The following is a 25,377-nucleotide window of genomic DNA, read 5'->3' on the forward strand; positions in this document are numbered from 1 at the left end:
CTTACATGCAGAGAGATGTGCATCCTGCATTTCAATCAATGGTATTTATTGAGTTTTTACTGTGTGCAGAACACTGTACTAAGCACCTGGGAGAGCACAATGTAGCAGAGTTGATATATGACCACAACAAGCTTACAGTCAACACATCAGTTGTGTGTATATTTTTGAATCGACGAGCTGGGCCTTCATCCTTTATCATAAATGACTTATCTATTCATATTAATGCCCGTCTCCCACTCTAGACTGTAAGCTTGTTATGGGCAGTGAATGTGTCTACTAATTCTGCTGTATTGCCCTCTCCCAGTGGCTCAGTGCAGTGCTCTGCACATCATAAGACCTCAGTAAATAGCATGGATTGATTGAATGGGGAATACTTTCCCTGGTCACTGGCAGAATTGAAAATGGGTGTGTCTTTGCTCCCTTCAGGGTCGTCAAGGTATCAAAGGGGATTCCGGGGAGCCAGGACTGCCAGGACGATCGGTAAGATAACCCGCTTGGGTGGTTTTTATGTCAGTTGCAAAGAGACAAGTGGTGATTGGCTTAGCATCCGGAGCATCCGGAGGAAGCGTTCTCTCCGGGGCTGAGGAGTTATCAACCAGGCCTCTTTCCCTGAACCCATCTGTCTTGTGGACTGGAGCCCTGAAGGCTTTGAGAGAAGGGGCATGGCCTAGTGAGTAGAGCACAGGCCCGGGAGGCAGAAGGACTTGAGCTCTAATTCCGGCTCTGCCACTTGTCTGCCGTGTGACCTTGGACAAATAAATCACTTCTCTGGGCCTCCGATACCTCATCTGTAAAATGGGGATTAAGAGTGAGCCCCAAGTAGGACATGAACTGAGTCCAAACTGGCTAACTTGTATCTACCCCAGTCCTTAGTACGGTGCCCAGCCCATAGTAAGCACTGAACAAATGCCATTTAAAGAAAACCCAAAAAAAGCAGCTTGGCAAATGAGCTGACAGTCCACATATCGTCTTCCCGGTGGTAGAAAAAGACAGGATGGGAGTTGTTGCCCCTTGCTCAAAATTAATATGTGAAAAATGTGTTTGTGTATTTTTTTCAGGGGACTCCAGGACTTCCAGGACCTCCAGGCCCAATGGGACCTCCAGGAGACAGAGTAAGTTTGCCCGAGGGTCTAGGAGCTTGGCATATAGCAAGCGCCTAACAAAGTAGAGAATAATACTGGCTCTAATAATAATAATAATAATAATGATGACGGCATTTATTAAGCGCTTACTACGTGCAAAGCACTGTTCTAAGTGTTGGGGAGATTACAGGGTGATCAGATTGTCCCTCGTGGGGCTCACAGTCTTAATCCCCATTTTACAGATGAGGTAACAGGTACAGAGAAGTTAAGTGACTTGCCCAAAGTCACACAGCTGACAATTGGTGGAGGCAGGATTTGAACCCATGACCTCTGACTCCAAAGCCCGGGCTCTTTCCATTGAGCCACGCTACTTCTCTCACCACTTGCCACCTATGCCACCTTGGGCAAGTCAGTTCACTTCTCTGTGCCTCAGTTACCTCGTCTCTGAAATGGGGATTTAGAGTGTATGGACAGCGTCCTACTTGATTAGCTTGTATCTACCCCACTGCTTAGTGCGGTGCCTGGCATAATGTAAGCACTTAACAAATAGAAGAAAAAACACATTTCCATATGTGTTTCCTCACCTGTAGAATGGGAATTAAATGCTTATTGCCCCACCCCTTCAACTATGAGTTCTATGAGGGCCAGGGACTGTGTCTGATCTGCTTATATTGTATCTTAGCCATTGGCGCACAGAAAGCCACAGTATGACCTACTGGCGAGAGCCCATGCCTGGGAGTCAGAAGGACCAGGGTTCTAATCCCAGCTCCACCACTTGTCTGCTGTGTGACCTTGGGCGAGTCACTTCATTTCTCTGGGCCTCAGTTATCTCATCTGTAAAATGTTGATTCAGACTGTGAGCCCCATGTGAGACAGGGGCTGTGTCCAACCTGATTAGCTTATATCTACCCCAGTGCTTAGACCAGTGCTTGACTCATGGTAAGCACTTAACAAATACTATCATTATTATTTAAATACTATTACTGTTATTATTGTTAATTATGATAATGACCAACATTAGACCGGTGAGTATATTCAGCTCCTGGGCATGGTAAAGATGTAACACATGTTCACTGAATTTTACATTAAAGGCTGAACAGGGACTCCACTGTCCCAACTTTTAGGTGTCTAGAAGCTGGCGGGGGGGAGGGAGTCCTAATCTTGACACAATCGCTGGTTCCTACCATAGCTTCGACTGTGACAGTAGGACAGGGTGATGAGGGAGATCTCCTCAAGGCAATCCTGGGATAACCCTTTCCATCCGAGGAGACAACAGCAGCTGTCTGCTTTCTTTAATTGACACCCTGACGGGTTCCACCTGAGCCGGCTCATATTTTCGGGGAGAAATTCTCTACAGGAGAATTCCAGTTTTGCCTGTATCTACAGGAAGCAAGTTGGATGTCAGACATGGAGCTGGATCAGTTCCCACTTAGATAGGACACAAGTTCACACAAGTTCCCGACTGAGAGAGGGAGGTTGACTGAGGCACACAGCTGCCGGAAGCAACCCTGAAGCATGCTCAAACCAATCCCTTTCTAGAAAAGTCGTCCTTTCTTTTGGCTCCGGCTCACACAAATTCATACATTCATTCAATTGTATTTATTGAGCTCTTACTGTGTGCAAAGCACTGTACTAAGCACTTGGGAGAGTACAGTAGAACAATAAACAGACTCATTCCCTGCCCACAGTGAGCTTACAGTCTAGAGGATGAGCTGAATGCTTGGTAGGCCTCCTGGACTGAATTGCAACAGAAATAACAAGCATTGAATCCTCCTGGCACTGACTGCCGACCTTGTGAGCTATTATTATGAGCCGGGGAATTGTATCTCTTCTTGTCACCTTGCTCTGCCAATGCAGAATCAGCCTGGTCCAAGATTAAGTCAAAACCTAGAAGTATACACCTTTGCAGCAGCTCATGAACCAGACCAAAAGGAAATCTTCAGTGCCAGGCAGATCAAACTTGCAGATAGAGGTAAACAGGAAATTCGGGGTGTGATGCGAAAGGGAAAAAGCACCGCAGATCTGTAGATTGGTGTCAACTGAAGCTTTTTTTCATGCAAAGAGCCTGTTATACTATGTACATATTATCTACTGGTTCATGAATCGGCTGGACATTTGTGGCAAATAAATGCTTAGAGAAGCAGCGTGGGCTCACAGAAAGAGCACAGGACTGGGATCAATCAATCAATGATATTTATAATAATAATAATGATATTTGGTAAGCACTTACTATGTGCCAAGCACTGTTCTACGCACTGGGGTAGATACAAGGTGATCAGGTTGCCCATGTGGGGCTCACAGTCAATACCCATTTTACAGAAGAGGTAACTGAGGCCCAGAGAAGTTAAGTGACTTGCCCGAGATCACTCAGCCGACAAGTGATGAACCAATTATGGGCTCTCAAGCCCAGGCTGTTGCCACTAGGCCATGCTGCTTCCGTGCAGAGCACTGTATTAAACACTTGGGAATCAGGAGACATAATAATAATTATAGTATTTGTTAAGCACCTACTATGTGCCAGGCATTGTACTAAGCACTGGGGTGGATCCAAACAAATTGGGTGGGACACAATCCCTATCCCATGTGGGGCTCACAGTCTCAATTCCCATTTTACAGATGAGCTAATTGAGGCACAGGAGCATGAAGTGATTTGCCCAAAGCCACAAAACAGACAAGCGATGGAGCTGGGATTAGAACCTGCTGATTCCCAGGCCTGTGCCCTAACCACTATGCCATGCTACTTTCCCAAGGGTTCTGATCCCTGGATGAGACACGGGTTCTAATCTTTTGCGATACCACTTGCCCGCTGTGAGGCCTTGGACAAATCAGTTAATTTCTCCCTGCCTCAGTTTCCTCATCTGTAAAATGGGGATTCAATACATGTTCTCCCTCCCCCCTAAGGCTGAGAGCTCTGGGAGGGGCAGGGACTCTATCCAGTCTAATTGTATCATCTCCACTGGAATGCTTGGCATATAGTAAGCACCTAATAAATACCACAACTATTATTACTATCATTATCATCATTGTTAGTGCAAATCCACTGATTTTTGCCCCCAAGCATGATGAACAGGAGCATCATAAGGACTCACTGAAGGGTGAGTGTCCAGCATAGCTGTGGTCAGCTGGGAAATAGCTACAGACGATGTGGTGTAGAACTTGGTGTGCGGGAAATGGAAACGAGAGAGCCAAGTGTCCTGGAGACTCAAGGGACAAAGGTCACAGTCTCAAACTGCGATCCACTCCGCAAACAGTGGTTCAACCCAAAGACCAAAGCAAAGCCTCCCTGGACAACCAGGGAAGAACAGATTGCAAGGAATTCATCTGCCCCTCCCTCTGCCGTGAAGGGCGACACTGTCAGTCCGGGCATCTTTACACCCACAGGACAACAGAATGTCTACAAGGAAGGGCATTGATGCCAAAAAGAGGGAATCCAGGCTCCTTTTCCGAGCAGGAGTGCTGAACACATCCCCATTTCACTTCTCTGAATGGAAAGTCGTTGGCAAGGAGCAGAAAACTCAAGACCAGAACCCAAACTGGAGGAATAGGGCGAGACAAGCCCCAGCTCAGCCTTGCCCATTCTGAGAGTAGTGGCATCCTTGCCACAGAATTTTCCCGTGGAAAGAGTTTAGATCCAGATGCAACATTTTCATTACACCCAGTGACTAAAGGCACTTTTAATCTCCACAACACAACCCTTTCAAGTGAAATCGCTACTCTGAAAATAGGTTCAGAGTTTCTGGAGCTATTTAACCCATTTCCAAATTCATTTTCAAAGGCTCTAAGCATCTCTTTCCAGTGGAAAAATCCCACCTACTAAAAAGAAAGCTGGATCTGTATTGTCGATGGACTCGACATTATCCCGAGTGGCTAAATAAGCTGAATGGATTTTAAGTGTTACAGTAACTCATTGTTGGGAAAGTGGAGGAAACCTTATTTGGTGAAATAATTGACAAAGCATTTGCTGACAATGGTACAGTAAAAACTTTGTTACGATGTGATGCTTTAATGAGCAGAAAGCTTGAGTAACTAGAACAGTAGAGCAGTTCTGGTGGGCTGAGAAAATCAATCCAACAGACAGAAATTTAAAATGATCAGGAGCCAAAGAGAGACAGACGGACAGACAGAGAGATGAGCCCCTTATGCCTATAAGACTCTCCCTAGAGAACTCTAGCTGAGCTAACTTAGTCCACAACAGGTTAAGCCGGGAGTGAGACATCTGCTAATATGATTAGCCCTCTATATCATTATGGAAAGCCTTCTCTGAGTTATTCCCTAAGCCTGCTCTGGCTGAAGAATTGACTTGGCTAACCAGGATTTTTCACAAGCTAGTACCTCTCTCTCTCCATCTCCACCTGCCCGATAACAAGGCTTGAAGATAGCTTGACTCAGAAACACTCAACAGGTTGTAGTGGACTACAGTTTTTTTTTTTTATGGTATCTAGTAAGCATTTATGATGTGCCAGACAGTGTACTAAGCGCTTTGTAGATACAAAATAATCAGGTTGGACGTAGTCCCAGTCCCACATGGGGCTCACAATGTTAATCCCCATTTTACAGATGGGGTAACTGAGGCTCAGAGAAGCAAAGTGACTTGCCGAAGGGCACAGAGCAGACATGGTGGAGCTGGGGTTAGAATTCAGGTCCTTCTGCCTCCCGGGCCCGTGCTCTGCAGTTGATGGGGAAGTCCATTCCAGGGAGGGGTCAACTGGTCGTGGAGAAAGGGAAGAATGTTATGGATTTTCTCAGTAACAGCATAGCTTGGACAGAGAGGCTGTTCTTTGTATTCAGCACTTCTCTGTTCAATATTTGTCCCTCAAATCCCATTTGGAATTGTATTAGACGTTGGAATGGAGAGATGGGCCAACGATCCCATCAACTGTTATAGCAGGAAATTCCTCTCTTCCCATATTTCCTTACAGAGGTAGTGGAGGGAAGTTTGTTTGCTTTTGGGGGGAAATTCACGGAGTTAAGTTAATAATAATAGTGATGGCATTTGTTAAGCGCTTACTATGTGCAAAGCACTGTTCTAAGCGCTGACCATGCTGTTCGATTAAATCACCTCTGGGCCTTGAAGTTTGAAGTGGGGAAAATGGAGAAAATACTTGAATTCAATGGGTTCCTAAACTGAGTTGTCAGTCATGGAACTGAGATCACACACTGTCAGTCACCCTCCTTCCTCCCTGTTATAATTCTCTGGGCTCCCCATCATCACTAGCTTGTTGCCAGTGACCTCTTGGGCGGAACTGTGCTGGACAGTGTCTGGCCTCTGAGGTGACAAAATAAGGGAGAAATCTCTTTTAGGAAGGGAATTTGATATCACCCTTCTCAGAGACCACTGTTTGGTTTGGTTGAAAAGCAGCATGGCCTAGTGGATAGAACACGGGCCTGGGATTCAGAAAGACCCGAACTCTAAAACTGGCTCTGCCCCTTGTCTGCTGTGTGACCTTGGCAAGTCACTTCATTTCTCTGTGCCTCGGTTACCTCATCTGTAAAATGGGGATCGTGAGCCCCACATGGGACAAGGACTGGGTCCCTGATTGGCTTGTGTCCTCCCCAGCATTTAGTAAGGTTCTTGTCATATAGTAAACACTTAACAAATACCACAATCATTATTATTATTATTATTACATTTTTACCAATTTTTGCATTGTAGAACGAGCCCTCGGTAATAGCTTAGTAGAAGGCGTTACTTTTCCTGATGGACAATATGGTTAATTTGCCAGAGTATTTTTCAGATACAAATTCATTTGATGGAGGTAGACTCGTGGAGAATGTTAATATGACTACCCCGAGAACAGGTCATCCTTAATGCTAACCCTCTCCTGGGCCCCCCTTCCCCCAATGTCACATCCCCCTGTAACCACTGCCATTTTTTCAACAGGGTTTCACAGGAAAAGATGGCCCCATGGGACCGAGAGGGTCGCCGGGACAAGCGGTAAGAATGGATGGGACGGGCGGTGGGGCTGGAGAAATGTGAGGTGGGAAATCCAGGAGAGTTCCATACGAAAGCCACCCTTCACAAAGCTTGGAAACATGACTTCCTGAAGATGTCACCTGTAGCTTATTAACTAGGCCAATACTTAGCCTATTTCCTCAGGAAGAGTGGAAGTGCCAGCTGAGAGTTTGAAAGGTGGAGCGGTTGTTTTAACTATCTTTGGTTTTCTGAAATCCCATTGGGAAATTGAAGCCCAAATTGGCATTCTGTGAATCTTATAGTCAGCACTTGATCATGTAAGGCTTGGCCTAATCTTGACCAGGCTGGCGAACTTTGGCTTTAATACGTAAGGTGTTGTCTCAAAAAATGCAGGACAACTGGGTGGGGTACGCCTCTATCGATCAAATTGAATCCATCAGTCCTAACCAAGACAAATCTGTAGTACCTCCAGGTTGAGGAAAACTATAGGAACCAAGAAAAAAGTCAGTCAGTTGAACATATTATTGAGTGCTTTCTGTGTGTAGAGCAACCATACTAAGCACTTGGGAGAGTACAATATGACAATGTAGAAGACACATTTCCCACCCACAAAAAGCTTAGTCTAGAAGGAGAGACATATTAATATAAATAAATGACAGATATGTATGTAAGTGCTGTGGGGCTGGTAGGGGGGTGAATAAAGGGAGAGAGTCAGGGTGATGCAAAAGGGAGAGGGAAAAGAGGAAAGGAGGGCTTAGTCAGGGAAGGCCTCTTGGAGTCCTGTGTTGTAGGACTCTAAGAACCAGAAGGGAATATTAAGAGGTCATTTTACCCATGTTTCTGCCTCCAGGCAGATCTAGAGAAGAATTTCTAGTCAGGGCTATGTGTTTGTGAGGTCCCGATGAAAAACAGAGGAGCCCACTAAGAGAGCATTTATGAGCCCACTAAAAGAACTTCAGTTTTTGATTAAAGAAATGGAGCTTTAAGGAAGGGGTCAACTTAAAAATACACTTCTTAAAACCAAGTTTGAATTTCAGAAAAAAAACACAACTGAAAGAATAAGCAGTAATGCTTCCTGAAGTGTTTTTAATATTGCATTTCAGCCTTTTCCATAACTAGTCATTGCATAACTATGCCAGGCTCTCCACCAACACCTGTAAATTAAGACATGGTCTATCAGAGACTAATAATTGAAATGCTATGATTTTCACTTCTAAGTTCTTTTTCTTGCTCTGCTTTTATTATAGGGTAACCCAGGATCTCCAGGAGTAACAGGTCCAAGTGGGAAACCAGGAAAACCAGGAGAAAATGGGAGACAGGTAAGATGGTGCCTTTCATTTCCAAAACCAGCTCTTCAGTTCATCGGAAATTCAGATCTTTCAGAGAGTCGTCTAGGCTTTGGAAGATTTATCCTACTCAGGCTTTGTGGCTGCCTATATTGAAACTTTGCTAAACCCACAGCCTGAATTTACAGCCGTTTCATGTTAAAAGTATCTCTCTTTGGTTATAATATTCTGGGGGTGGACATTGTGGTCTCTGGCTTCTTCTGGAAGGAGAGAGGGCCTCTTTGCCAAGAAACATATTTCTACACTGAATAAACATCAAGAGTAGGACCAGCAGCATATGTGGAAGGAGTTCCTCTTAATTTTAGAGCACTACAGGTACTAAAGCAGTAGAAACCTGGATGAAGGATTGATGCTATTTTTTATTTTGACTCTGTAGCAGTGACATTTTAAATTTATTAAGGGACTGTAGGTAAGTAGTTTGCTTTGGTAGTTTGAAAAGTAGCAATGCCTAGTGGAAAGAGACAGGCCTTAGAGTCAGAGGGCCTGGGTTCTATTCCTGGCTCTGTCACATCAATCAATCGACAGTATTTATTAAGCGCTTACTATGTGCAGAGCATTGTACAAAGCACTTGCTGTAGAATACAGCAGAGTTAGCAGTCACACTCCCTGCCCACAATGAACTTACATTTAGAGGGGGAGACAAGCCATTAATGTAAATAAAAAATTTATATGCTTATTGTGTGACCGTGGGCAAGTTACTTGACTTCTCTGTGCCTCAGTGCCTCCATCTGCAAATGGATTTGCAAATTAATCTGCAAATAGCTGTTCTCCCTCCCACTTAGGTTTGATGATTGGGTATTACACCCAGCACTTAGTATAATGCTTGGCAACAAATACCATTATTTAAAAGACAGCCCACCGGTGAAAGCTCCATAATGAAATTCGAGGGTTCTAATCCTGGCTCTGCAATGTATCTGTTGTGTGACCTTGGGCAAGTCACTTAACTTCTCTGTGCCTCAGTTACCTCATGTAAAAAATAGACATTGACTGTGAGCCCTCTATGGGACTTGGACTATATCCAACCTGATTAGTTTGTATTTACCCCAGCGCTTAATGCAGTGCCTGGTACGTTGTAAACACTTTAACGAATACCATAAAGAACAAAAAAAAAAGAAAAATTCCAGACTGAGACAATGAAAAAAGACAGGCAGTTTGGTGAGAGGGACGTGTGGAGAATGGACAATAGCTGGTAATGAAGCAGAAACTGCATAGAAAAATGAAATAGCCCCCCCCATTGCCCCACACCACCCAGAAAGGCACAATTGAATATGATGCTGGATCCATAGGTATGTTAGGCCAGCAAAACTGCTACATTTTACTTAAAGAAATAGGAATCTGATTGCCACTGAAGTAAATGATTACCAGGCAATTAAATCTGTCATTTTTTAAAAAAAGATTGACAATGGATTGCATGCTGTTTCTTTCAACCGGTTTGTGATAGTAGGGAAGTTTTAATGAGCAGATTCTTGATGTGATATGCGTACATACATAACATAGCTAATCATTAAATTAATCTGAAATAATGAAAATGCATCAAACCATCAACGGGCAACATTGTTTTTCCCTTTAAACCCATTGTCCGTTGTTTTTGCACAAAACTGAATTATTCTAAAATCCTTCATGGGATGTCTCCAGGCTTTAGAACATGTACTCTAGTGACATTGTGGTAAAAGTGACTTCACTTCTAAATTGTGGACTTTGAAACAGACTCTCGATTTTAATTGTGGCTAAAGCTATCTGGTTTTTGAGAGGAACAAATTCCATGAGAGCAACTCACAGAAGATAATGTTTCGCCTTCTTTAAATTGCCAAGATTGCCACTATTTCCTAGGAGAGTGAACTTCTTTTCTTGGCATATAGAAGAAGACAATCATTCATCAGTCAGTAGTATTTAATAGCCTGCAGCACCCTGAAGTAAGGGCATGGGTAAATTCTCCAAACTTTGTATGTGTGTGTATGTTTAGTGTGCACAAAAAGTCACTTTGCAGGAAAGACCATGTGTTTGTCATCATAATTATATGTTTTGAAAAACCTTTATCATGCACATGACTATTCACAGGGAGCAAACTTGAGCATATTAAGTTCATTTCCCTTATTAGAAACAACCGGTTATGATTTTCAGCATGCTGTCTCTCTTTGGGTCCCTCTGTAGTCACATGTTGCAGTGCTGGTTGAAGTCACCATTTCTCTCAGTTAAACAAGCAATCTGAAATGTAGAATTATGCAGCTATGCCCTGGGTTTTTTCCGAGTTTGGACAGCTTTTTAAACTGTCAGACGATCACATCACCATCGCCTTTAAGAGAAGATATTGGGGGTAGTGTGGATTCTAGAAAGATGATTCATCAATCAGTATTCATTGAGTGTTTACTGTGCTAGAGCACTATATAAATACATAGGAGAGCGCAATAAGGGGTTGGAGGCATGTTTCTGTCCTCGAAGAGTTTATAATGTAACCAAGGGAGACAGATGCAAAATCACTTACAGGGAGAGGGAAGAAGAACTTAAATACTTGAGGATGCAAATCAGTATATACTCAAGCATGACAGTAAGGCTTTTTTATGGTATTCATTAAATGTTGAATATGTGCCAGGCACTGTACTAAGCGCTGGGGTAGATAGAAGCTAATCTGGTTGAATACAGTCCGTGTCCCTCATGGAGCTCACCATATTAATCCCCATTTTACAAATGAAGTAACTAAGGCACAGAGAAGTTAATTGACTTGCTCAAGGTCACACAGCAGACAAATAGTGGAGTCAGGATTAGAACTCAGGTCTTTCTGATTCCCAGACCCATAATCTATCCACCAAGCCCCACTGCTTCTCACAGTTATGAGTGGATAATAATAATAATAATGATGATGGCATTTATTAAGTGCTTACTATGTGCAAAACAATGTTCTAAGCGCTGGGGAGGTTACAAGGAGATCAGATTGTCCCACGGGGGGCTCACAGTCTTAATCCCCATTTTACAGATGAGGTAACTGAGGCACAGAGAAGTGAAGTGACTTGCCCAAAGTCACACAGCTGACAATTGGCAGAGCCGGGGTTCGAACTCATGACCTCTGACTCCAAAGCCCAGGCTCTTTCCACTGAGCCACGCTGCTTCTCAGTATAAGTCCTGAGGTCGCAGTTGGGAGAATGTCCTGGGGAAAAGAAAAATCATTTAGGGAAAGCCTCCTGGAAGAGGTGAGATTTCAGAAGGGCTTTGAAAAAGGGGAGAGTTGTGGTCTGGCAAATTGTAAGGGAAAGAGAGTTCCAGGCAGGAGGAAGGGATGAGCCAGAAGTCAGAGGTGGGCGTTGACAGATCGCCATCCTTAGTCAATCAAACTACAATTCCCTGTTTGGCAGAAGGCCACTGGCCATGCAAGTAATGCTCATAAGAGATAATTTGGATTGGCGTGGATTTTCCGACAAGCCCCAGTGGGGTCTGGGGTTGGATCATTATGGGAGCAGTGTTGGCGGGTACCGGGCTGATAGCAGGGCTCAAGGGCTCCATTGCAGATGGGAAGTTGCTCTTAAAACCTTTGAATGAGCTAGGAATTTTCTTTTCCGCTTCCATGATAACTGATTCAAAACACAGAACTTCCCAGAAATTGTGCCTTCATTATTTCAGGTCCTGGAGAATGAATGTGTACAGTTATTGTTATTTATTCTCTAGAAGCTGTCACCTAACTAAGATTCTCCGACGCAAAAAATTCCCCAACAGACAGGGTCAGGGAAAGAGTGGGCACAGTTTGTTTGTTCTTTGGAACCTGGCATTTATCAGAGAAGCAGTGTGCTGAGTGGAAGACCACTGACCTGGGAATCAGAAGACCTGGGTTCTAATCCCAGCTCAGGGTGACTTTGGGCAAGTCACTTCACTTCTCTGTGCCTCAGTTTCCTCAACTGCAAAACGGAGGTTTAATAGCCGTTCTCCCTCTTACTAGGACTGTGAGCCCCATGTGGGACAGGGTCTGTTTCTATTCTTATTAACTTGTATAAATAGTGATGGTATTTGTTAAGTGCTTACTTTGTGTCAAGCACTGTTCCAAGCTCTGGGGTAGATACAAGCTAATCAGGGTGGATAAAGTCCCTGTTCCACGTGGGGCTCACAGTCTTAATCTCCACTTTAGAGATGAGATAACTGAGGCACAGAGAAGTTAGGTGAATTGCCCAAGGTATACACAAAAGACAAGTGGCAGAGATGGGATTAGAACCCAGGTCCTGCTGATCCCCAGGCCCGTGTTCTATCTGCTATTTTCCTGCTTAGAGCAGTGTTTGACACATAGTAAGTGCTTAAAAAATATAGTAAGAAGCCTTGGAAGTTGGGTGTTTGCAGAGAGGGGGTCACCATTGGCAAACTGCCCTTCTACTGGTTATGGAAAAGGCATATCATTTGGCTGGGTCTGGAAGCTCCTTGAGGGTAGGGATTTCCCGATTCCTTAACACAGTGCTTTGCATATGGTATGTGCCCAATAACTTATGATGATGATGTTGATGATGAAGTTGCTTTGCCAATTAGCCCCAGTCGAGGAAGGGAGCGTGGTTTTGATGAGAGAAATTGAATCAGTAATGTACAGTTTATTTTAGAAAATCTGTGGGGTACATTCATGGAGACATTCCATAAAAGACCCAGGAAATGGAGGGGGCCTCTTTGATTAATCAATCAATAGTATTCATTGATTACCGACTATACTAATCACTGGGACAGTGAAGTATGACAGAGTTGGTAGAGTTATTCTCTGCTCAAAAGGAGCTTACAGTCTAGAGGGGGAGATGCAATGAAAAGGGCTGGGAATGACAAAAGTATGTTCTGATATCAGTTCATCTTCCAGGCAGGCACATGGAAGGTCTTTCTGGTTCTCTTCCAGCCCTTCATTTGGGTCTGTCATAAAAATCCAGGAATGTATTCAGACCCTTGAAATGCTAACAATGAAAATTCCCTCTTCTAGGGTCCATCTGGATTGAAAGGAGAGAAAGGAGATAGAGTAAGTATGACTTAAAATCCACCTTCTGTTTATCTGATGAATTAAATCTTAGAAGTTTGATTCTATTAACCTTGTTCTTGTTTCAATTAAGGGAGATATTGCTTCCCAGAACATGATGCGAGCGGTTGCAAGACAAGTGTGTGAACAATTGATAAATGGTAACGTTCTGTTTTCTATGCCAATAGCCTTTTCCTCTCTGGTTGTTTTACAAGATCTACAGTCAGGAAGCTCTGGGATTCAAAGAAACATGATCTCCTGGCTAGCTATAGTCGTCCTACAGATTTTGAGGAAGAAATCATGGTGTAGTGGATAGAGCTTAAGCCTGGGAGTAAGAAGGTCCTGGGTTGTAATTCCGGCTTCACCGCTTGTCTGTTGTGTGACCTTGGGTAAATTACTTCACTTCTCTGTGCCTCAGTTACCTCATCTGTAAAATGGTGATTGAGACTGTGAGCCCCATACGGAAGAGGGACTGTGTCCAAACCGATTTGCTCATATCCATCCCAGCACTTAGTAAAGTGCCTCCCACATAGTGAGCGCTTAACAAATACAGTAATAATAATATTCTGGAACTGTTTGGGCTGGTTTGTGTGTCCTGTTGAACCCAGTCCTTGCAAGCCTGTTTGACCACTCTCGTGGGCAGGGAATATATCTTCCGACTTTCCTAAGTACTTAGTATAGTGCTCTGCACACACTAAGTGCTCAATAAATGCCATTGCTTGCTTGCTTGATTGATTGATTTATAGTTAATTTCCCCTTATTCCCCTGCCCAGGGCACATAGATGGCCTAACCATCTCCCTCCATGGCCTTACCAGGCCTATTCTCAACTCAACTCACCAGCACCTATCACAGCGGTGATGAGGGGAAGACTAAAAGAGGTGGCTTTTGGGATAGTGGCTTTGCTTTTTCTATGGAATCAGTCAATCAGCAGTATTCACTGAGCTCTTATCATGTGCAGAGCACTGTACTAAGCACTTGGGAGAGGAATAATAATAATAATTATAATAATAGAGGTAGTTGTTAAGCACTAACTATTTTCCAAGCATTGTACTAAGTAAGCTCTGGGGAAGATAACAAGATAATCAGGTCCCCCATGGAGCTCATGGTCTGAGTATAAAGCAGCAGAATGGTTAGACATGTCCCCTGCCCACAGTGAGCTTATAGTCTGGAGGGGAAGCATGAAAGAGGAAGCATCTGTGTTCCCTTTTTCTTTGGACCCACACCACCATTAACACAGCCTGACCAGTGGTACAAGAGGAATGGAGATGCTTTATGAAGATGGACTATGGAATTCATTTCGAGAGGCCCGATTGTTTTCTGCAAGTCCCCTCCCACTGGAGGGCCTTATGTATCAGGCTTCTTTTCTCAAAATATTCTGAACGGGAGCATCAGCTGACTAGGGAGATTTGAAAGCATATTTTAATATCCAAAAGTATTTGTTTTTCCTTGTCTGGAATTGCGATTCCATAGTTTTTATTGAAATTTCTCCTTTCCACTCCAGGCCAGATGAGCCGATTCAATCAAATGCTGAATCAGATTCCCAATGATTACCATTCCAACCGCAATCAACCAGGACCACCCGGCCCCCCAGGACCCCCGGGAAGCGCGGGAACACGAGGAGAACCCGGTGCTGGAGGCAGACCAGGTTTTCCAGGAACTCCCGGCCTGCAGGGACCCCCCGGGGACCGGGGTAGGTTGGGTTGTTTCTGGGAGGGAGTGGGTTGGTGCGGGGGTGGGTGAAGGAAATGGGGCTGAAGGAAGGAATGCAGAGTTAGGAGCCCCACAAAAATGGAAATTTCTCTAGTGAGTCTAGAAGTTCTGAAAACCCAGTAAAGGCTGTCCGCGGTGTTGAAGAGCATCTTAGGGGAGCGATCAGGTTACAGCGATTCATATTGTGGGGAAACAGGGCAGGGTTATCGGCTATCTGGGTCAAGGGAAAGGGCTCTTTTGAGCAGAGTTTTAGTCCATGAGACAAGTATGTCTTGGCGAGAGCCTCCAACCGCCATAACTTTCCTCTTAACTGATGTGTGATTTGGGGCTGAAGCTAGATTTTTCAGACCCCTCCTATGGCATATCCTGCCACTCTAGTTCACTTCGATTTTACGGATGATGAGTATCATTGAGGAAGGAGGGGGGAAAAAATAAATTGCCCGCCGATCTGATTCCAGATGTCTCGAGGCACTGTAATTTTGTGGACTCTGAATGACTTTTTTCGAGGGACGGGTATCAAATGGAAATGTTTTTCCCTCAGGCAAGTTGTCCGTTTGCTTGGCCTGAGGTTTTTTTGGTGGTGGGATGGCAACTGGAAGTTAAATCCCCCTCACACTAGGAACACTGTTCCCCGGTACGTTTCTCATTTTACCCATTAGGGACTGTTTGCACTCTTCAAAGTATTTTCATGGCCGAGGGGCCAGACGCCGTACTTGGATGGGGATCTGAGACCACACATAAATGTCCCAGCATGGACACAGCCCAGACTGTGGACTCTGGGGTAGAATTAGATTCCGCCTCAGCTGAGGAAAGAAGTGATTTGAATTCAACATTACCGGTTATGTTTGCAAAACTATTAATTTCCTGCTGGTTCTTTCTCTCCTACATCATTTAGGGTTGCCAGGAGAGAAGGGAGAGAGAGGGGCTGGGTCTCAAGGCCCCCGAGGTCTACCTGGACCACCTGGTAAGTTGACTACTTTCAACAGAGAAGAAAAAGCGTCCGATCCTAGTTTTCTTTGAGTCGTGGGAGATTCTGGAGGTGTGAATAGATGTGGTATCCAGTTATACTATCATGTTCCATGAAGGGTTTTGAAAAATCCTGAAACTGCATGGAGGTGTATTGTTCTGCTATAACTACAGGCCGGTTTTAGAATCTCAAGGCCAATGAGTGATTTTGTGGCAGAATTAATAATAATAATAATAATATTTTTAAGTGCTTACTATGTGTCAGGCTCTGTACTAGGCACTGGGGTGGATACAAGCAAATCAGGTTGGACACAGGACCCACGTGGGGCTCACAGGCTCAATCCCCATTTTCCAGATGAGGTAACCGAGGCCAAAGAGAAGTGAAGCAACTTGCCCAAGGTCACACAGTAGATAAATGTCAGAAGTGGGATTAGAACCCTTGACCTTCTGATTCCCAGGCCCTTACTCTATCCACTACGCCCTGCTGTTGCTTGTTGAACGTTACTGTGTAAGAGCTGCCCTCAGAGGATGTTTCTCGGTCACAGGAGCAGCAGCTTGGCTTTATCCATTCAGGTGAGAAGGCATGGGCCTGGGAGAATTCTTTGGAAAATGGTTGGAAGTTTATTGTTGGACCTAATGACAAGAAGGATGCTTTTGGATTACATGTCTCACCTCAGAGCCCAACCCAAGATGCCGGTGCCAGTCTATCTGCCTGATGGACTGAGGAGCTAGGTGGCCTAGTGGATAGAACAACAGGCCTGGGAGACAGAAGGACTTGGGTTCAAATCCCAGCTCTGTCACTTGTCTGCTGTGTGACCTTGGGCAAGCCACTTAACCTTTCTGTGCTTCAGTTACCTTATCTGCAAAATGGAGATCAAGACTGGAAGCCCTCAGTGGGAGAAGGACTCTGTCCAACTTGATTGTCTTGTATCTACCCCAGCGCTTAGTATGGTGCCTGGCACACAGTAAGCACTTAACAAATACCACAATTATTATTATTATTATGGTATTCTGTGCCTGGAGTCTGCATGGCCAGGAAGGGGAGAGGGATTAAGTCAAGAGCAGCAAGCCCCAGCAAGCCCAAGGCAGACTGTCAGACCAGGGCGGATGCCCAACAATGTCATCTTCCTGAAAACAAGCCCCTCTTCTAATCATAATAATAATAGTGATGGTATTTGTTAAGCCCTTATCTATGCGTCAAGCACCGTTCTAAGCACTGGAGTAGACACAAGCTAATCAGGTTGGACACAGTCTGTCCCTCATAGGGCTCAGTCTTAATCCCCATTTTACAGATGAGACAACTGAGGCTCAGAGAAGTGAAGTGACTTTCCCAAGGTCACACGGCAGACAGGTGGTGGATCCGGAATTAGAACCCAGGTCCTTCTTACTCCCAAGCCTGTGCACTACCCATTAGACCATGCTGCCTTCTGTATAAGCTTAGTCTAACGCTTTCCCGCACCACTGCATGGAAGTGTGAGGCCATTTTGGTAGCAGATCTCCTCATCGTTAGCAGACTAATGAGGCAGGTTTCATTAGGACCATTAAGACTCATAAGGCCCCAACCTGGCGAAAGAATCTCCTTGGCTGATACTCTGATTTCCTGTCCCTGCCAGGATTATATTAAAACCTGGGGTCCAGATACATGGTCCCACTGCTTCCAGGTACTCTGTTCAGCGAAGTGTTAGGAGAGAAGATGTTCTTAGGAAAATGTTGGCCCTCTATGTCACAATTCCACTCACTGATGTTTTAAGATGTCTTGGCAGAAGCAGCTAGCTGTCTCGTTGTTTCTGCCTTCAATTTACATGATTAAACATGACTTTTTCATTAGAAGGTCCGTAAGAGACTCACAGCAAAGTCGAGCTCGAGTTGGTCAAAGCTATACATTTCTGCGAACTGTAGGACCATCCGGTCCAACAATAACATTACCTCATCCCTCCTGATGCTGCAGACGGGGAAGGTTAATGCATGCCTATGTTTTAACTGCAAATTCAGCGTGCTTGTCTGATATATTGTAGAACTTTCCTTCCAGATTGTCAGAGTTCTTATTTTCTACAAACAGGACTTCTGGGCCTGTTTTGGCTCTTTGCATAACTGAGCCGGGGGAGAATTCTGTTGAGGGAAGGCTGAGTTGGGGAAGGCCTTTAGGACTTTGCTTTTCCACTGACCCTTTTCCTAGCTTGAAGATTTGCTCTCCTTCTGGGACCTTTAACACTGGTTGAATGAATGGGGGTGGGGGCTGGGGGGGAACGGAGGGATTTGCCACCTCTCCTCTTTTCTGAGCGTGGAAGCCAACTGCGGAATTTAGCGATATCCGGGATTTGGCCAGCTCTTGCCAAATCAGTTTTCCGTGAATCAAGACCTCAATCTGGCCACACTTTGGGAACTAACCGGTGTTGAGTCACCGGCAAAGGGGCCACATGGCATTTCTGGTGCACACTGGTGGTTTCTTGTGGAAACATTTCCGTACCGTTATACTTGTGCGGAGTCTAGACGCTGCGAATGCCAGTTACGTGGTCATTAGGTTCGCTCGGTGTTCGTCAGAGGGTGAAAAAAAAAAGTGTCTTGTTCATTTCATTCCCCAACTAGGTCCCCAAGGAGAGTCTAGAACGGGTCCACCAGGTTCCACAGGCTCAAGAGGACCCCCTGGCCCCCCGGGACGTCCCGGAAACTCAGGAATCCGGGGACCATCTGGCCCGCCTGGATACTGTGATTCATCTCAGTGTGCAAGCATCCCATACAATGGGCAAGGATATCCAGGTATGTGAGTTGCCCCTAGATTCGTCTGAGTTCACATGCCGTAGCATTTGGAGAAATGTTAGTTCTCTATTGAGGAGGCGTTGATTAGAATCCGACATAGAGTCAGATTGAAATGTGAATAGCTTTGGGGAATGTTTCTTAGCAATCCCTAGATTTGAAGGGAAATGTCTTATATTTAAAATTGAAGTGGTTCATTTTTTCGTCTCTTTTTGCTGATGATACCGTTAGCTTCATCGTGAGGGTGGCAGCCCCTTGTTTCTCCTGAGTATGTAAAAAAAATACTGCAGCTGACCCCCACTTTTTCTTTTCCCGTGGGACAGTGGGTGTTTGAGAAATCAAATGGGAGGATACCAGGATTATTTATACAAAAGAAGTACCTGAAATCAAAACTATGAATCTAATGCCCCGTAACACAAAGCAGGCAACTGAAACTCTTTCACCTTCCTCTACCATCAACTGCATTAAAAGCAACCGGCCCCTTTTGCCCCTAGTGTAATATCTGGCTTTCGGTAAAATCACGGGGCCGACAACAGCTGCCGATTATAGACCGTTTTAAAACCAAGACCCGGGCATGGCTTCTTGGTGGAAAAGGTATCGAGGGCGTGTTATTGTGAAAGGTTTCATTTGTGTGCTCTTAATCATCTGCCAAGTAGTTAAGGTGATATGATTTGCTACTAGCATACAGCGCATGTGTAGAAGACTATATATGTATGTATATATCTATAGAAATCTAGAATCATGTACACAACCGCACCCTTTGGGACCATGAATTGAACGATCAATTTCTCACGCAGACCAAGCCGAAATTTCCTATTTCCGTTTCTTCCCAAAATGAGAAATGTGGCCCACGTGAAACTCCTTGGTTTTACCGCTGAGTGAGAAAAGTGTAAAATTATATAGATATATACATGCTATTTAACCAGTGTATATTTAGAGGATAAAATATATCTGCACAGCAACTTGACTTGTAAAAACGTTCATGTTTGACCTGTTTCAGGTTCCGGGTAACCCATTCTCTAAGTCGCCAGTGCTGTGCTGCTTACAGTTTGATACATGAAAATCCTGTTTCTGAGATGTTTGCGCACGTGCTTAGTAGGAATGAGTCTGCCTGGAAATTTCACCCCGGATATGGTTAATGAACCACCAAGTTGGTCTCTGTAGAAAGGGGAGACCCTGTATACTAACTCTGGAATGAGACCATGGACAATGCAAGTGACTTGTTCAGCCTGTTGCATTTCAGTAATAATGTAGAAACCAACAACCAAAAACAGTCAGACAGATACACAACCGTCAGATGCCTCAGTTGCGATGGAGGCCCCATAAAACTACTAACCAGTGGAGGTAACACCATTTCGAGGAAAACAATTTAACCTGGTAAAAAGAGAAATGTCTTCTGTAAATAATGAACTAATTGTGGCTTGTAAATGGTTTGTACGGGAATACGTCCACTAAAATCAGTTAACATTTTTTACAATAAGCTTCTCACCAAAGCCTGCTGCTTGCTGAGTGCCAGAATAACCCCGTGTGAAACCTCTTGGTCTCTCGCTTGGTAGCCATGTGTCTGATTCAGGGCATGGGCCTATTTTGTATATGTAATCTCGTTTGGGTTTTCTACTTGCAATTTTAAATACCAAAGTTTGATAACTTCATCTTTTCTGTTTCGCTCTAGTCATTGGTCTTCCTTGACCATCAGCTGTAACTCAATCTGTTGAGAGGAACAGCCCCAGAAAATGACATGTACTGTATATTACCACTGGTGATAATAATTACTTGTCCAGTTACTTTTCACCTCAAAAGTACAATTTTAGCTCTCTGTCCAATTCTCCCCTGCCCCATTTTGTCAGCTTGTTCTTCTAATTTGTGCTTTTTTAAAAAAAATTCCAAACCATGGCAGTTATTTTGGTATTTAATGAGCGATCCGCCTAGGTCCAACGTTTACAGTTTTTTTTTCCTACCCCATTTCCACGGTGTTTGTGCAATGATTGTATTATTATCGGCTGGATCTTTAGCATCTAAAGCTATTTTCGGGCTTTCTCCTTATTTTATTTTCCCCTCCCACGATTCCCCCAGAAAATTGTTCACGTTTGTATGTATGATTGTGAAATCGAGATCGGGTTAACCTTCTGTAGACTGAAAATCTAATTCATTGTGTATGTGGCTTCCAAAGCATGACATAACTATAACGTTGAATCGGACAACTATTTTCAACCAGAACAATATGTGCCCGAAAGTGGATCCTATCTGCCCGAGAGGGAACCTTTCATAGTGCCGATGGAATCGGAAAGGAGAGAGGATGAATTTGAGGACTATGGTGCTGACATGCCTCCGGAAGCTCACTCCCCGTCGATGCGCTGGAAGAGATCATTGTCCATGAAACCCAGGAAGCTCAAATCCTAAAATGCTTCTTGTCACTCTTGGGGCAGGGGGTCGGAGCGGGGAAAGGGAGGAGGTGTCAAAGAGCGGTTGGTGGCTTTATTTTTCAGAAGCATTCTGGATATCCTGGAGTGCTTCCTTCTGGCATTTTCCGATCAGGACGAGTGCCCCCTCACTGAAGTGGCCTAGGCTGGCTCTGGAAATGCTGGGAGATTACTCTTATTTCCAAGCTTAGATTGTGAGTCTAGGGGCAGGGATCATGTCCAGTTCCCAGCTATGTATTCTCTCCCAGCGCTTAGGACAGTGCTGTACACACAGTAAGCACTTAGTACATATTATTATTACTACTAGTTTCTTCCGATTTCTTCAGCTATTAGCACCAGGAAGTGTTTCCTGTCTCCCAATCCAGGGCTACTGCGTGTTTTCTGAGGGCTAGTTATAGTAGAGGCCCCTATTCTGGGAAGGTCCTCTTTCTCGGATGCTTCTGGAAGTTCAGACACGACCCGAATCCTGGCGTTGCCTAGGACAACCAAAAGAAAACAATCAACTTCATCGCTTAATCTCTCTCTTCAGTTATATTTCAGGGCATATACTGCTCTTATACATCTCCTTTAAAAACCACAAACCTTACTTAATGTAGCTGAAAACACTGTATCGACGATGCAGTTTTAATAATGCCTTAAACTCCTTGTTTTAGACACATTAACATTTATGCCAAATTGCAGACAATCCTGCAGAGATGGAATTGCATGTTTGTGTTGTATATTTAGTATGGATTTTTTTTTCAGAATATAATGTTTCTTAGTTATCATGAGCAGTTGGAAAATGTTTGCAAGGCTATGGATATAGAATTGCTGCTTTTATATTTTAACTGCAAATTGTGAATTTCACTGCCTTATATTATTTATTTCTGAAACAAAAGAGGCATTTTTCAATAAAACTACTGAAAATTTAACTTTGTACTCTGATGCCTGGGGGGACTTTAAGCACTAGTAATACAGTTCAGTCAGCAAATGGATTTGACACTTTGGAGTCTCTCTCAAACCCTTTGAATACGATAAACGAAACTAAACTTATGGTGACATGAAACACAGTTCTCTTTGGTTGATCCAATGTGATGGAGGTAGCCTTGTAGGGTAGAAGCTTAATCAAAGAGGGGACTCCATAGGATTTGTAAGGAATGTCGAGGGTGTGGGCCTGGTTTAAAAACAACAGGGTATCCTAGGAAACACCAAACAACCAGAAACTCTCACACACTTACCCAGCCCTCCCGGACTCTTAACTGATTTGCTAGCTCTGCCCTCTCAGCCACTTGGTCCGAATCTTAAAAACTATCTTGCGAAGGAGAAAGTTTCTCACCCTAGATTTTAACACTGAGTCTCGTGATCAGCGATGTGGCCCGCCTCTCGCTTAAACTGGTTAGGATTCTAGCAAAACATGAAATACTCAAATCTGCAAGCAGGAGGTCACATTGGGAAGGAGAAGATCACGTACTCTGAAAAAGGCATTGAAAAGACTAAGACACTTTACTTGACTTTTCAGATGTGTTACTCTCCCAGAACTGTGTGTTTTGGGGGGTGGGTTTTTTAGAGCTTCAATACCAATGTTGGTATTTGGATGATTCCGGGAAAGAGAAAGAAGGTTTTATGGAATTCAAGCCCATGCCATGGGATGCAGGGTTGTCATTTATTCATTCAATTGCATTTATTGAGTGCTTATTGTATGCAAAGCACTGAACTATGTCTTAGGGGTACCCATTGGTGTTTGGCTAAGGGTGTGATTAGGTTGGAATGGAACTTCAAGACTTGGTGGATACATTCTGGGCCTTAGGTCAGCTCGGTTCTAAACCCCCATAATGAAAACTGTGTTGCCCTGTCAGTTGGTTCTTCATTCAGATGGCGACAAACCAGCTCTCGAACCAATGACTCCAGAAGCCCGAACTGCAGGTGAGGAGGGGAGAAGAGATTACATCAGTTAGTCAATCATCAGTCATATTTAATGAGCACTTACTTCCATTCATTCATTCAACCATCTTTATTAGAGTGCTTATTCATTCATTAAGCGCTTGGGAAGTACAAGTTAGCAACATATAGTGACGGTCCCTACCCAACAATGGGCTCACAGTCTAGAAGGGGAGTGCTTACTGTGTGCAAAGCACTGTACACTAAGCACTTGGGAGAGCACAATATAACAACAAACAGACACGTTCCTGCCCACAACAAGCTCACAATCCCAAGGGGGAGACAGATATTAATATAAATAAATTACAAATGTATAATAAAATACAGTAATTGATTATGGTATTTGTTAAGCACTTACTATGTGCAAAGTACTGTTCTAAGCTCTGGGGTAGATACCAGGTAATCAGGTTGTCCCATGTGGGGCTCACAGTCTTAATCCCCATTTTACAGATGAACTGAGGCCCAGAGAAGTTAAGTGGTTTGCCCTTGGTCACACAGCAGACAAGTGGCGGAGCCGGGATCCAAACCCACATCCTTTGACTCCCAAGCCCGGGCTCTTGCCACCAAGCCATGCTGCTTCTCTAAAATAACTGTTGCATTGTTGGGGAATAGGATCCGGGCATCCATATGTGCTGTGGAGAAGGGAGGGAGGATGAGCTATGTACTATACTAACTCTTTACTATGCTGTACTAAGCTCTGGAGAGAGTACAGTATGACAATTAACACATACCCTGCCCACAGTGAGTTTATAGTCTAGACGGGAGACAGACATTAATATAAATAAATAAGTGACATATGTACATATTCATTCATTCTATCATATTTATTGAGTGCTTACTGTGTGCAGAGCACTGTACTAAGTGCTTTGGAAGTACAAGTTGGCAACATATAGAGACGGTCCCTACCCAACAATGGGCTCTTGAGCATCAGTAAGTAGTTCCATTCTTTGTAGGCTACTATTCTGCCTGGTCTCCCAGGGATGGCCTTTTCTACTGGAGCAGAACCTATCTGAAGTTGCCCTGGAAGACCTGGTCAGGACATAGCCCGGCCCTAGTTTTGTTCCCTGGACTAGAACGAGTTGGGTGTTTGATGTCCTCTATACCAACACTCGTGGTGGTTTCCCTTGACAGAGAAATGCCAAGTCTTAAACCTCACCCTTCCACCAATGCTTGGAATACACAAAAGCCTGACAAACGCTCTGGGAAAAAGTACTTTTTTCTCTCCTTCCTTCCCATGGACAGAATTGGAGGCCAAGCACAAAACCCTTCTCTTAATCCTAACTTGGGACAGGGGGCTGAGGCCAGGGACAGCAGAAGAAATGATTTCAGAGTGATGGGATAGGGAGAGACTCCACGACATTTTGCACTATGATATGTTTATCGGGTGGAATTCTTCAAGATGATCAGATAAGTAAGTAGTTCCTATCGGCTCCTGATCGATTGTCTTCATAGTTTAAATGATGAAGTCACCTGATCGGTTGACCAGGGGGTGGGGCTGGGGAAGAGTGAGGTGGGGCTTCCATTGAAATGGTTCACATGGGGCTCACAGTCAACAGGGAAGGGAGAATGGGTACTGAATCTTCATTTAACCAATGAGGAAACAGGCAAAGAGAAGTTAAGTGACTTGCCCAAGGTCACTCAGTGGACAAGTGGCAGAGCCACGATTAGAACCAAAGTCCTCTGACTCCCAGGCTGTGTTCCTATCACTAGGCCAAGTTGGTTCAGAGACTGAGTAATGATTTAGGTTTTAAATATCTCTCAGTTGGGCAGAAGTCACACTGAGTGGGTCAGAGGGTCTTTTTAGGCTTAACTTCAGCCTCTGCCCAACTCTTACCTCTGCCTCTCCACCCCCTACAAACCTAGCTGACAGGGGGATGTGAAGAGGCTTTCTGGCCCAGTGGCTTCCTCAAATTAGTTGTCAGCTTGACCATGCAGGTTACCCTGTGAGAGCGCTTCATTCCTAGAGAAGAGAGGAGGAAAAAGAGGAAATAGAGACAACGCAGGAAATGGAGGCGAAGCCCTAAAGGTATGTATTAGTGGAGGAAAGGGAAGCAGCGTGGTCTTAATGGAAAGAACCTGGATTTGGGAGTGAGAGAACCAGAGTTCTAATCCCAGCACCTGCACTTGCTTGCAGTGTGATTTGGGCCAAGTCATTTAACTTCTCTATGCCTGAGTTTCCCTATCTGTAAAATGGGGATTCAATAACTGTTCTCCCTCCTACTTAAACTTTGCGCCCCATCTGGGACAGGGACTGTGTCCGACCTGATTTGCTTGTATCTAACCCAGTGCTTGATTCAAAATAAG

General features: G+C 44.3%; 1 protein-coding gene across 3 annotated transcripts in view; it reads left to right on the forward strand.

The window, feature by feature from the left end:
• Nucleotides 1–22,067, forward strand: part of COL12A1 (collagen type XII alpha 1 chain) — a 144,958-nt gene extending 122,891 nt beyond the window's left edge. For 2 of the 3 annotated variants that reach the window (XM_038760746.1, XM_038760748.1), the window contains 10 exons: nucleotides 427–480; nucleotides 1,059–1,112; nucleotides 6,964–7,017; nucleotides 8,244–8,315; nucleotides 13,273–13,308; nucleotides 13,400–13,466; nucleotides 14,808–14,996; nucleotides 15,912–15,980; nucleotides 18,569–18,739; nucleotides 20,952–22,067. In XM_038760746.1, the coding sequence (XP_038616674.1) occupies nucleotides 427–480; nucleotides 1,059–1,112; nucleotides 6,964–7,017; nucleotides 8,244–8,315; nucleotides 13,273–13,308; nucleotides 13,400–13,466; nucleotides 14,808–14,996; nucleotides 15,912–15,980; nucleotides 18,569–18,739; nucleotides 20,952–21,136 (951 nt within the window). In that variant the 3' untranslated portion in view covers nucleotides 21,137–22,067. Of the gene's footprint in view, nucleotides 1–426; nucleotides 481–1,058; nucleotides 1,113–6,963; nucleotides 7,018–8,243; nucleotides 8,316–13,272; nucleotides 13,309–13,399; nucleotides 13,467–14,807; nucleotides 14,997–15,911; nucleotides 15,981–18,568; nucleotides 18,740–19,736 lie in introns of all 3 variants that reach the window. The other variant, XM_038760747.1, reaches the window with a different exon arrangement.
• The last annotated feature ends 3,310 nt before the right edge of the window (nucleotides 22,068–25,377 follow it).

This window comes from Tachyglossus aculeatus, chromosome 19 (genome assembly GCF_015852505.1).
Source record: "Tachyglossus aculeatus isolate mTacAcu1 chromosome 19, mTacAcu1.pri, whole genome shotgun sequence".
Taxonomy (NCBI): Eukaryota; Metazoa; Chordata; class Mammalia; order Monotremata; family Tachyglossidae; genus Tachyglossus; species Tachyglossus aculeatus.